This window comes from Ruditapes philippinarum, unplaced genomic scaffold, assembly GCF_026571515.1.
Source record: "Ruditapes philippinarum isolate M1 unplaced genomic scaffold, ASM2657151v2 ctg910_1_1_1_1, whole genome shotgun sequence".
Taxonomy (NCBI): domain Eukaryota; kingdom Metazoa; phylum Mollusca; class Bivalvia; order Venerida; family Veneridae; genus Ruditapes; species Ruditapes philippinarum.
Genome location: NW_026863552.1, coordinates 179,939 through 193,804, shown reverse-complemented (window position 1 = coordinate 193,804; position 13,866 = coordinate 179,939). Strand labels below are relative to the sequence as shown.

The 13,866-nt window shown below is 33.5% G+C and overlaps 1 protein-coding gene across 2 annotated transcripts in view; it reads left to right on the top strand.

The window, feature by feature from the left end:
* Nucleotides 1–13,866, top strand: part of LOC132722472 (oxysterol-binding protein-related protein 1-like) — a 76,497-nt gene that overhangs the window by 20,675 nt on the left and 41,956 nt on the right. Inside the window, exons 12-14 of one of the 2 annotated variants that reach the window (XM_060706979.1) lie at nt 736–858; nt 4,515–4,602; nt 10,140–10,160. In XM_060706979.1, the coding sequence (XP_060562962.1) occupies nt 736–858; nt 4,515–4,602; nt 10,140–10,160 (232 nt within the window). The remainder of the gene's footprint in view (nt 1–735; nt 859–4,514; nt 4,603–10,139; nt 10,161–13,866) is intronic. The other variant, XM_060706980.1, reaches the window with a different exon arrangement.

Sequence of the window (13,866 nt, the reverse complement as noted above, 5' to 3'; positions counted from 1 at the left end):
TTTTACCGTAGTGTAATAACACTTTGACCTGACGTCATTTGCGTTATGTATAAACATAGCATTAAAGCGCGCAAATGTGAGCCTAACACTGTAGGCGTGTCAATGAAAAATGACTCTTTAACCGTTCTTATTTATATATGTGATAAAAAGAATATTAAATTTGTGTAGATTCAATTCTAAATTTATTGAACTCGTTGAATAAGACAATTTCATGCTTGACAAAGGCTCGCATGATATGATTTTATTGAACTTGTTCAATAAATTTAGTATTCAATTTATACTCATTCAATATCCTCTATATATGTAGATTATGGATAATGTATCTATCCTGTACTAACAACAACCATAATCTATTGTTGTTTGTCGTCATATATGATACTGTACATTATCATCATAATTATTTATGGTATTAAATATGGACCAATTCATCTTTAAAAGAATATGTTTATAGGTCATTAGAAGTAATTTATAGGTTGGTAATAGTTTGTAGGTTATAAAAATTAGTTTATATTTTAAAATAATTAAGTTAAAAGGTTAAAAATAATTAGAGAATTGGTTAAAAATGATTAGGCAATAGGTTAAAAATAATTAGGCAATAGGTTAAAAATAAGTAGGCAGTAGTTTAAAAATAATTAGACTATAGGTTAAAAGGAATAAGGCAGTAGTTTTAAAAGAATTAAGGAATTAGGGTATCGGTTTAAAAATTTCTAACACTATATATGATTTTATTTTCAGATGTGGATCAATTCATTAAAAGAACATATAAACTACAATACCCACTATATACATAAAGGTGAAATGTTGAAGACAGAGTCATTTGACCAGCTATCTGTTGTCACTATGCAGACTGCCCTTCAGGTATTATAATTGTAATTAACATAGCAGCTATACGAGTTCACTTCATCTAACCATCCTCTGTGTGGGGTTAAAATTCTGATACGATATTGAATTATTGCACAGCATAACTTTTGTAATTTGGTAATTAAAGTGACATTATGCTCATTTTTTATTGTCAGAAAACAGACTGCCACACTCTTTTTATAAATTGATGGTTACAGGTAAATTCTGATGTATATTTACAGAAATTGCTTTGGGCCATGTGAGTTATTTATCGTTCATGAAATTGTAAGGAATTATGGCAAAATAAAAACTTATTTTGACTATCACAAGCTCATTCACTATTACCTTTAGATGGGCAAAATGTCACTTTAGAGGTACCTAGTTTTATCCAGGTTTTACCTATGCTTTGTTGTGTTGCAAAGTATTTATATGTGACTCTCCTTGGTTACTGGTTCATTGGCTTCCTTGTATACATGTACATGCAATGGCTTCTAGCCATACTGACATTTTTCCATGCATCATAGAGCTTTTCTTACTTCGTATAAAACTAATATTTCACTTTCTAGACCAAAAAGAACATTATGATATTTAGAATACATAGACGTTTATAATGAAAACAACAAAATATAATGCAATATCGTGTGTAATAAAGATCATGTACAAAGTTTGAAGAAGGAATACTGGTCCTTGTCCTCTTGCCATCCTGTCAGCAGTTGTAACCCTACAATACAAGATTGATTTTTTCATTAAAACTTATTTCTTCCCTTCATACAGAAGTTAATACTTTTGAAACATTTTGGGTACAAATATGCATGTTTTTGTTTGAGGCCAGTAGTTGGTTTCATTCAAACAGTTTTAATAATCAAATAAATGCATGGAACAGCAATTTGCTGATTCAGGGTGTTTGGTATTAATGATACTTAAATTACATGTAGTGTCAAAGATTGCTTAGAAGATGAATGTTTCGAACATTTTATTTAACAATGTAAGATGTTTGCCGCCAGGTTGGTGAAATTACAAGAATACATTCCAATATTAACCTTTTCCCTCATATAGACGTGTTTAATGACGGCTTTTTGTCCTCCTTTTTTTAGGCCTCACACAGTGAAAAAATGCCCTATTTAGGCCCCAAAGACTGTTTTTCGTTTGAGAAATGTTGTTAAAGAAAGTGACCACTTTTTGGCTGGGCCCCCCATCCAAATGATACATCAGGGAGTTGACAGAAGGGGGATGTGCCCCCTTCTGTTTGGGGGGTGCAGTAGTCCCCCTCATCGCCAAGAAAATTTTGGACATGTGACAGGCTAAAAATGGCCTCAGGTTGATTTTAAGGTGACATGTAACCAACACTGAAAAGCCTTTTACTCTATCTCATTGCATTGAGAACTTGCAGCACTTTGAAATCAGTTTTGATGGAAAAAAAAACAATGCAAAATAGTGATTTTTCGCAAATTTGAGACATCCCCCTTTTGCCATGGTAACAGGAAATTTAAGATTGAGCATGTTGTTACAGAGGTTATGGTTCAGTTAACATATGTTAAGTTTCAGTATTGAAGCATTTTTAACCAGGTTTTCCGAAGGAAAAAACTGGTTATTAGATTGAGGTATGTCGGCGGGCGGGCGGATGGGCGGACGGGCGGGCGTAAACAATTTCTTCTGTGCGCAACTCCTACATTTCTCAACGGATTTTGACCAAACTTTCACAGAAGCTTTGTCATCAAGTGCCCTGGCGCATATTGTCGGGGTTTTGCGATTAGATAATATTTGACCTAATTATGGCCCTTTGTTTTTTTTCCTTATATAAAATATATAGTGAACAATTTCTTCTGTGCGCAACTCCTCCTACATTTCTCAACGGATTTTGACCTAACTTTCTCAGAAGCTTTGTCATCAAGTGCCCTGTCACATATTGCCAGGGTTTTGCAATTGGTATATATTTGACCTAATTATGGCCCTTTGTTTTTTTTCCTTATATAGAATATATAGTGAACAATTTCTTCTGTGCGCAACTCCTCCTACATTTCTCAATGGATTTTGACCAAACTTTCTTAGAAGCTTTGTTATCAAGTGCCTGGCACATATTGTCAGGGTTTTGTGATTGGATAATATTTGACTGAATTATGGCCCTTTGTATATTTTTTCCTTATACAGAATATATAGAGAACAATTTCTTCTGTGCTCAACTCCTCCTACATTTCTCAACGGATTTTGACCAAACTTTCTTAGAAGCTTTGTTATCAAGTGCCTGGCACATATTGTCGGGGTTTTGTGATTGGATAATATTTGACCGAATTATGGCCCTTTGTATATTTTTTCCTTATACAGAATATATAGTGAACAATTTTTACAGTGCGCAACTTCTCCTACATTTCTCAATGGATTTTGACCAAACTTTCACAGAAGCTTTGTCATCAAGTGCCCTGGCGCTCACTAAATTCCCATGTTTCTTCCAAGACATCATTCAAGTATTTTTTTAAAATTGTGAACATACTTTTCTTGATATCGCACAAAACACCACACGCCAATATTGTTGACGAAAGAAAATGACAAGAGACGCAAAAATGCAAAAATAAAGCAAAAATAAAGTACTGTTTACCTTTCTAAAATATTTGGGGAAAAAAGGCGAATAGACAACATAAAATTTCTCAATCATTTTTGTTTGAGGAATATTAAAAAAGCCATAATTCCTCCTAAAAGTTCAATTAAAAACAAATGCCCCTTCATGACAAAGCTTCTGTGAAATATTTTGCTGAAAACCTGGTTGCATCGCATTGCGATGTTCCTTGTTCATAGTTTTATAGCAGTAGGAACTTGTAACAGGAGGCTTTTCATTGAAAATGGCCATTTTTCGCAATAAGGTCATGGGGTAAAAGGTTAACCTTTACCCTACTAATAATTACTGTTTATCATTATTACATGTATATTAATAATGATATAAATTTATAACACTTATATCTAGTTAAATAAATTAAAAAAGTGTTTAAAACGAACGTCTCATGGTCAGAACTTAATAAATGGACCCAGTGCAGACATCAAACATAGACTCTGTACTGTCTATCCTTTAGTAGCACTTTTACAATTGACGTAACTAAGGTCTAGTCAATTTTTGTTATAGGTTCCTATTCAAACTGCTTACCCTCCTGAGAGAGAATACACATATAATCATGATATGACATGCTTAAGGTTGTTGACCTGAAACCAGTTTCCTCTCACTGCTGTGGGTTTAAATCCTGCCAGCAGTGAGGGGCAAGTGAAGAAGCTATCCAGGTAGCTTATAGAACATTGATAGTTCTTCTCAGGTGCCACAATTGTGCCTGAAATAATATAGGACTTTCTTCCAACAGTAAAGCTGGAAAGTCACCATATGACTTCTACTGTGCTGCAGCTTGAATGTAAAACCCAACAAAAAATATATATAAAACATGCAAAACGTGACATTGAGTTGGAACATTTATATGATATCATATACTTTTCTAACATAGGTCTAATAAAAATTTTCTTGAGCTAAGTAGCTATAAATATGGAAGGTCATTTTATAAATTGAGCATAATAAAGGCTAATAAGTAACTTTTGTGTGATATACAACTTATTTCATTGATATAATGTAATATTTCATAAAGCATGTGAAGTGAATACATGAAAATGTGTTATGTATAATATTTGAACATTTTGTGTAGGAGGCACAAGCCCATCAAGATGTGCTGGACTCTCATGTATCACAATTGTGCAACTACCTCACACGATCTCAACAAACATCTAAACTTGGTAAGTGTTTAACTACCTCACACGATCTCAGCAAACATCTAAACTTGGTAAGTGTTTAACTACCTCACACGATCTCAGCAAACATCTAAACTTGGTAAGTGTTTAACTACCTCACACGATCTCAGCAAACATCTAAACTTGGTAAGTGTTTAACTACCTCACACAATCTCAGCAAACATCTAAATTGGTAAGTGTTTAACTACCTTACACGATCTCAGCTAACATCTAAACTTCGTAAGTGTTTAACTACCTCACACGATCTCAGCAAACATCTAAACTTGGTAAGTGTTTTACTACCTTACTCAATCTCGACAAACATCTAAATTGGTAAGTGTTTTACTACCTCACACGATTTCAACAAACATCTAAACTTGGTAAGTGTTTAACTACCTCACACGATCTCAGCAAACATCTAAACTTGGTAAGTGTTTAACTACCTCACACGATCTCAGCAAACATCTAAACTTGGTAAGTGTTTAACTACCTCACACGATCTCAGCAATCATCTAAACTTGGTAAGTGTTTAACTACCTCACTCAATCTCGGCAAACATCTAAACTTGGTAAGTGTTTAACTACCTTACTCGATCTCAAACATCTAAACTTGGTAAGTGTTTTACTACATTACACGATCTCGACAAACATCTAAACTTGGTAAGTGTTTAACTACCTCACACGATCTCAGCAAACATGTAAACTTGGTAAGTGTTTAACTACCTCACACAATCTCAGCAAACATCTAAACTTGGTAAGTGTTTAACTACCTCACACGATCTCAGCAATCATCTAAACTTGGTAAGTGTTTAACTACCTCACACGATGTCAGTAAACATCTAAACTTGGTAAGTGTTTAACTACCTCTAACGATCTCAGCAAACATCTAAACTTGGTAAGTGTTTAACTACCTCACACGATCTAAAACATCTAAACTTGGTAAGTGTTTAACTACCTCACACGATCTCAGCTAACATCTAAACTTGGTAAGTGTTTAACTACCTCATTCGATCTCAAACATCTAAACTTGGTAAGTGTTTAACTACCTCACACGATCTCAGCAAACATCTAAACTTGGTAAGTGTTTAACTACCTTACTCGATCTCAGCAAACATGTAAACTTGGTAAGTGTTTAACTACCTTACATGATCTCAGCAAACATCTAAACTTGGTAAGTGTTTTACTACCATACTCGATCTCGACAAACATCTAAATTGGTAAGTGTTTTACTACCTTACTCGATCTCGACAAACATCTAAATTGGTAAGTGTTTTACTACCTTACTCGATCTCGACAAACATCTAAATTGGTAAGTGTTTTACTACCTCACACGATCTCGACAAACATCTAAACTTGGTAAGTGTTTATCTACCTCACACTATCTCAGCAAACATCTAAACTTGGAAAGTGTTTAACTACCTCACACGATCGCAGCAAACATCTAAACTTGATAAGTGTTTAACTACCTCACACGATGTCAGCAAACATCTAAACTTGGTAAGTGTTTAACTACCTCACACGATCTCAGCTAACATCTAAACTTGGTAAGTGTTTAACTACCTCATTCGATCTCAAACATCTAAACTTGGTAAGTGTTTAACTACCTCACACGATGTCAGCAAACATCTAAACTTGGTAAGTGTTTAACTACCTCACACGATCTCAGCAAACATCTAAACTTGGAAAGTGTTTAACTACCTCACACGATCTCAGCAAACATCTAAACTTGATAAGTGTTTAACTACCTCACACAATGTCAGCAAACATCTAAACTTGTTAAGTGTTTAACTACCTCACACGATCTCAGCTAACATCTAAACTTGGTAAGTGTTTAACTACCTCATTCGATCTCAAACATCTAAACTTGGTAAGTGTTTAACTATCTCACACGATGTCAGCAAACATCTAAACTTGGTAAGTGTTTAACTACCTCACACGATCTCAGCAAACATCTAAACTTGGTAAGTGTTTAACTACCTCACACGATCTCAGCAAACATCTAAACTTGGTAAGTGTTTAACTACCTTACTCGATCTCAGCAAACATGTAAACTTGGTAAGTGTTTAACTACCTTACACGATCTCAGCAAACATCTAAACTTGGTAAGTGTTTTACTACCTTACTCGATCTCGACAAACATCTAAATTGGTAAGTGTTTTACTACCTCACACGATCTCGACAAACATCTAAACTTGGTAAGTGTTTTACTACCTCACACGATCTCGACAAACATCTAAACTTGGTAAGTGTTTAACTACCTCACACGATCTCAGCAAACATCTAAACTTGGTAAGTGTTTAACTACCTCACACGATCTCAGCAAACATCTAAACTTGGTAAGTGTTTAACTACCTCACACGATCTCAGCAAACATCTAAACTTGGTAAGTGTTTAACTACCTCACACGATCTCAGCAAACAACTAAACTTGGTAAGTGTTTAACTACCTCACACGATCTCAGCAAACAACTAAACTTTGTAAGTGTTTAACTACCTCACACAATCTCAGCTAACATCTAAACTTGGTAAGTGTTTAACTACCTTACTCGATCTGAGCAAACATCTAAACTTGGTAAGTGTTTAACTACCTCACACGATCTCAGCAATCTTCTAAATTTAGTAAACATTCTACTCTCATATAAACTTATCTCATTTTCTAATGTTAATTATTTTTGGCCAAACTTGGACTGATTTGGAATCACAAATTTTGGCTAGATTATGGTTAGTCAAAATGGTAATCATGCTTAAGAAAGTGAGCTTTTATGATAGTATTCTGATAGTATTCTGTCTGTCTTTACGCTCTTGTCATTATCCACAATTTCTTTAAATTGTATGATTTTGACAAAACTTCACAGGCATGATGCTTAGGTATCCCTTTACAAAAAATATGTAAATGATTCCAGTCTGATGCTTAGATAGGTCACAAGAGCTAGGAAAATACATTTCAGTCTTATTTTGTGAAACTGCAGTGTTTAGACCCACTAAAGTGATATATGTCATGCCCCTTTGGTCAAAAAAGGGCCCTGGGTGTCACTTACATTTAAATATACTTGTAAGTAAAGTAAAAATGTCTTTCAAAAGTTCTTCTCCGAAACTACAATGCCGACTGCTTAGATATTTGGCATGTAGCATCACCTTGCTCCTAGGGGTCAAAATTGGTCCCACCCTTTGGGTCACTTAATATAACTTATGAAGGAAAAATGTTTATTATATGTTTGCTTCTGTGTAAGTAATGTGGCATTAGCATTTCCTAGTGGACCCATTCAGAAGTTATATACATGTAATGCCCCTTGGGATCACTTATTTTTACATACACTTGTATTAGAACTTGTCGTCGATGGTCCGGCCGGTCCGGCCTTGGCCGGACCAATATTTTGGCCAAAAATGAGTTAAAAAAAAAAATAAATAAATAAATAAAATTAAAAAAACACGCATCGCTGATTAGCAATTTGACACGTGCAATAATCGCTCATGACATATTTTTTTATAAAGTTGATTTTCCTTTATTCTTTCAAAAGAGAGAAATGGGGGATACATTGCAGAAAATGTGTGCCGACATAATCGTGATAAGCTCTGAACATTATTTATTTGTTTATGTATTAAAAATAGAAAATAAGTCATCATCAAATCTGGCGACTCGGGTACATTTTGTAGTATAGTACATAGAAGTACCACTGTTTATACGATATCGTTTCGGTTCCTAACAATCGTGTAAACGTTCACAAAAATATAAGTAATGGTGTTACATATTCATAAGTACAGGACAGATTCACTCAACTTACGTGTAATTGCCGATGGGTTCATTACCAGCAGAGAACGACAGCAATGAGTTTTTGGAAAATTTACATAAAATGAAACTCTGTGTTTTGTAAGATTATTGTGAACAAAATAAAAGTTACTGCTAAACAAAAAGCGGTTATTGTTGGCTCGTAATGTACTATTCTTCCATCTCCATCATGGCATCGCTTGTTATTTAAGCTTATACCATTGTGTGTTGATGTTAAACAATAATCCACATACTGTTATACTTCTTGTATTTGTTTATTTATAATTATCAGATAAAATTGCATCTAAAAAATTATAACAACATCAGTTATTGTATAATTTTATTTGCCAAATATCAATTACATGTATTCAATTTTTTATGTACAGCTGCCCATCCCATCCATTATGCAAACCTTACATTTCACCCTTTAAAACTTACGTCGCACTTAAATCTGTAAAAAATCGTTGACATATAACTATAACATGTACTAGCGACAGGCTGTAAACTGTGCCAAATATACGGGAAAACGCCCCTGAGAGCATCCTAGAATAAAAATTTTCCCGCGGTACCCCCCTAGATTTTGGCTAAAACCTACCAAATTGGCCGCACCAAACATAAAAACGTGATGACGGGCCTGCTAAACATCATTTAATGGACCTCTACCAAGCTTGTTGAAATGGTAAAAATTAGCCCCACCAAATGGTGCCATAGGATTTCAGTATATGTTTATTGTAATTCTTTAAAAATCATCTCTGAAGCCATAAAGGTTAGAGCTTAGATATTTGGCATGAAACACTGTATAATAGACCACTACTTTTTGCTCAAATAAAAGCCCTAGGGTCAAAATTGGCCATTTCCTGTGTGTTATGGGTTTTCCTTATAGATGTATACGTAAAAAGCTTAAGTAAAAGCTTTAAAAATCATCACCTTTGAAAGCTTTAAAAATCATCACCTTTGAAATCATAATATCTAGTGCTAAGGTATTGAATTTTAAGCATTGTCTAGTGGACCTATTCCAAGTTTGTCAGATAATTAAATCTTGTCCATTTAGACCATATCCTCAGGCTACAGGATAGGGCCATCATGGTCCTCTTGTAAAAATCCTATAATACTGATTATCAGCTAGGTTATGAGAAGAGCTTTATTTTGTTGATGTGTTCACACAAAAACTTAACAAAAATTGATGATGTCAATATTTTTACCTTGCATACAGGTGTGTAAAAGTGTTATTGTTAATTTGTCCTGATGATTGACAGCAACCAATCAGCATTGAGAAAATTCAGTTAATTTAAGTTTTTTTTTTCATTTTATGCTTGCAGCCACTCAATTTTTCCATAATAAGGCTTGTTTAACTTCAGTAATGTTAACATTTAAAAGATCTTCACATAATAATTTATTAATGCATTTGGCATAACTATTCACTTTATAGACTATTTTAGTGTTTGTAAAGTCAGCATTATTTTAGTTGAGGGGCAACTAATTAACTACTTAGTGGTTGAAGTTATGTTTTGAATCATATAACACATTATGAGAATGGTATACTGATTTATCAAGATAGATTTTAATGATAAGTTGGTGGTAATTATGTTGATTAAATGTATTTGAAAAAATTGAACATTGACAAAAATACAATTTCAACTACTAATTTTACTGAATTGTTATGGCTACCATCATAGTGTATCTTTATTAGGACCTATTTATAATTCTTAACACCTGCCTTGTGTCAATGTCTTGTTTTTATCCTTTCATATCTGATCCACATCTTTCTCCTTTATGTAGTGACAGTAACAGACAATGATGGTAAGATATGCTTTTTTGTCTCCCTTTACTTTATTGTAAATATAACAAGGGTTGTTCCGTACCTTTTAAGACAACACTTTTTATTGTTGTGTCATTGTGTCTGTATAGGGTAGAGTCTTGGGATCTTTAGCTTCCCTAAGTACAGAGTGGTCAAGGGAGCTTTTGTCATGACAGTGTGTCAGTTGTTCATTGTTATCCACAATTTTTTAAACAATCATCTCCTAAACCAGCTTATGGTTTTTACAAAATTGATATAAATGGTTCCTGTCTGATAGATAAGTAGGTCACTGGAGCTATATATAGACTTTGAAAATGAGATCTTTAAAAACCCTCTTCTCAGAAACTACAGTGCCTAGAGCTTAGATATTTGGCATGACCTTGTGGTCCTCTACAAAAATTATATAGATCATCCCTCAGGGGTCAAAATTGGCCCCTCTTTTGGGGTCACTGAGCTTTTATAGGCATACATTTAAACCTTTCATGAAACTGTTATGCCCAGATTTTAGATATTTGGCACATAGCACTGCCAAGTGGACTTGTGTGTAGTAAAAATGTTTTTAAAATATTGTTCTGAAAGTACAGTGCCAAGAGCTTAGAATTTTACATGTAGAATAACTTAAGTGGGTCCTCTACAAAAATTATATAAATCTTGCCTGTAATGGGCCAGAAATGGTTCTTGCCAGGGATTCACTTAGTTTTTAAAGATTTACATTGTAAAAAATATTTAACTAAGTGTTATTGTGTGAAATTACAATGCCCAAAGCTTAGATATCTGTCATGAAGCATTTTTGAACAGACATCTTTAAATCTTTTAAAAATAATGCAGCTTTGGTAAAAATAACAAACCCAATGTAAATTTGACTTCATTACATTGAAAAATAAAATTGTGACCTTTTCTAGCAATCTCTAGTAAGCCATCCATAGCCATGATGGCCCTTTTGTTTATCATATGTTAGAAAAATATGTATTGCCAATTATGATAAACATCAATTTTATATTTATTTTAAAAACCTAATGTTTATGTCTATAGTAACAAAAGGAAGAGTATGTTAGAGCACAGTATCTTTAATTCCTTAACACTTCTACCCACTTTAACTACAAATTAAGCCATGTTTTGTGACATATGCTACATTATTTCCTGTGTTTTTACTGCAGTGGGATGTAAAACATTGTGTCAGGTGTTTTTATGCCACTGCAATCTGTGATTCGCCTGTGTGTAAGTGAATGTGTGTGTGTGTGTTTGTGCATGTGTGTGTGTGTTACATAGATTATATGGTGAACTTAAAAATCTTGTCAAAAACCAAGTCCGATTTCAACCAATCTTGCCAAGATCTTTCAGTTGTCTAATGAATTTGATACCATTTAGAAATCTGGTTGCCATGGCAACTGAAAAAGAATATAAGAATGAATTTTAAAAATTTTTATCCTCTAGAACTTATCAGCCAAGAGCATAGATATTTTGCATTACGGCATTGCATTGTGGACCTCTACCTACATTGTTCAAATTATAGCCCTGGGGTCAAAATTGGCCCCACACCAGGGGTAATATGTTTTCCTAATATGTATAATATAGTACAATTTTTAAAAATATTTTTTCTTCAAAACTACAAGTGCGAGAGCTCAGATATTTAGCATGAAACATTGTCTAGTGAATCTCTATTAAGATCATTCAAATTATAGCTTTCAGGTCCAAATTGACGCTGTCCCAGGAGGTTATTGCTTCTCTTAAAATTATTCCCCTTGCTTTAAATAGTGCAGCTCATGAGTTAAATAATGAAAGGGAAACAACTCATATTGGAATGTCTTTTGTACATGTGTACATATAATGCAATTTTTCTAAAAAAAAAAACTCAATAGTTGGGAGTTTATCTTAAGATCATAATCTCCATCGATAGAGATGTTTGCTTTTCACAGAAATTTATGAAATCATTTAAAAGTTGAAATGTGTGTCTCAAATTTTTCCAAACAACCCATGTACTTCCATAACTGCATGTTGTCCTGTTTGTCTATGATAATATGATAGTGGTGTTGTTTTGTTATGTTTTTTTCTTTTTAAGCTCGACTATTCAATAAGAATAACTAGAGCTATCTTAGTCACCCAAGCGTCAGCATTGGTGTCAGCGTAACCACTTATGTTAAAGATTTTGTAACACCTCAAATATTTTCAAAGTCCATGGACGTATGGCTTTGAAACTTTGCACACTTGTTCACCATCATGACCCCAACCTGTAGACAGGAGGAGGTAACTGTATCAAGAAAGAATTATGCCCCTTTTTAGACTTAAAATTTATGTTTAAGTTTTTGTAACACCTCAAATATTCTCAAAGTCCATTGACATTATGGTGATACAGTGGCATATAGCGATTCACCAGTCCTGTGTATATGTTTTTCTAAAATAAGCTTGGAGTTAGTATAAAGGTCATGACCTCCAGCGATTCACCTGTGTGTGGTTTTTTTGTTTTTTTTTAAAGAATGAATGCTTGGAGTTAGTTTAAAGGTCATGACCTCTAGCAATTCACCTATATGTGTGTTTTTCAAAAAGCTTGGAGTTAGTCTAAAGGTCATGACCTGTAGCGATTCACCTGTTTGTGTGTTTTTTTTTTGTTTTTTTTTAAAAGAATGAAAGCTTGGAGTTAGTGTAAAGGTCATGACCTCTAGCAAGAGAGATGTTTGCTTTGCAGGGATATTTATGAAATGATTTGAGCACATTATAAGGACATTATGATTCACACTATGTATGTTATGATGATTTTAAATTTTTAATGTTTTTCATGTTTTCAGAAATGGGTAATGCTTAATTGAATAGATATTATTTAAGAAAAATAACTATCTGTATTTCAAAGTTTAAGACAGCTATGTAGTAAATACCAAAATTTGTATCAAGTAAGAATATTTCTATTTTGAATCAATTATTATACTATGGTCTTTGTATCTGAACATCAGACACATCTGCACATTGTCTTTCATTTGAAATGCTGAAATATGACCTTGCCCACACTGCTACATTATGGAAAAGTACAATTGCTTAAGGAAAAAAAATACGTCTGTACCTACTATTGTGTTGTGTCGGTGGCATAGCATTTTTGCACTTTTTAAATAAATAAAATAAAACAGAAAACCATAATCTGATCTGGCAAAGACAAAGAAGAAAAAAGTATGAAATGGAGAAAAAGTTTTTCCCCAGTGGGTATGAACCCACAGCCCATTGAAAATCCTCTCTGAAAATGAATACTTTTCAGGAAGGAGGGTCTGCATTAGGTATCTAATTTAAGATTTGTAATGGGCATAACTCAAAAAGGAATAGCAGGTATTTACTTGAAACTTACAGATTGATAGATCACAAGGCAAAGTACCATAAGTCTCTTTTGACCTTTGTAATTTTACATACTAACTTATTGCACTCCCTATTTTTGTTATGAGCTTATCTTACAGCCTATATGATGTATCAAGAATTATATTTAACTTTATATGAATTCAACTGTAATTAATGAACCAAGAAATTTTTTAATGAAATCTTTGAATGAGTGATACAACAGCATTATATCAAGTAAATCAGAGTTAATATTTAATTTAATATATATATTTCAGGTCTAATTCTGGGATTCTTACATTTGATAAATAAAGCAGAAACATGCTATCATTATTGTTATATACTTAAATCAATGAGCAAATGGGATTAATTATATCAAAATCACATCTTATTGTC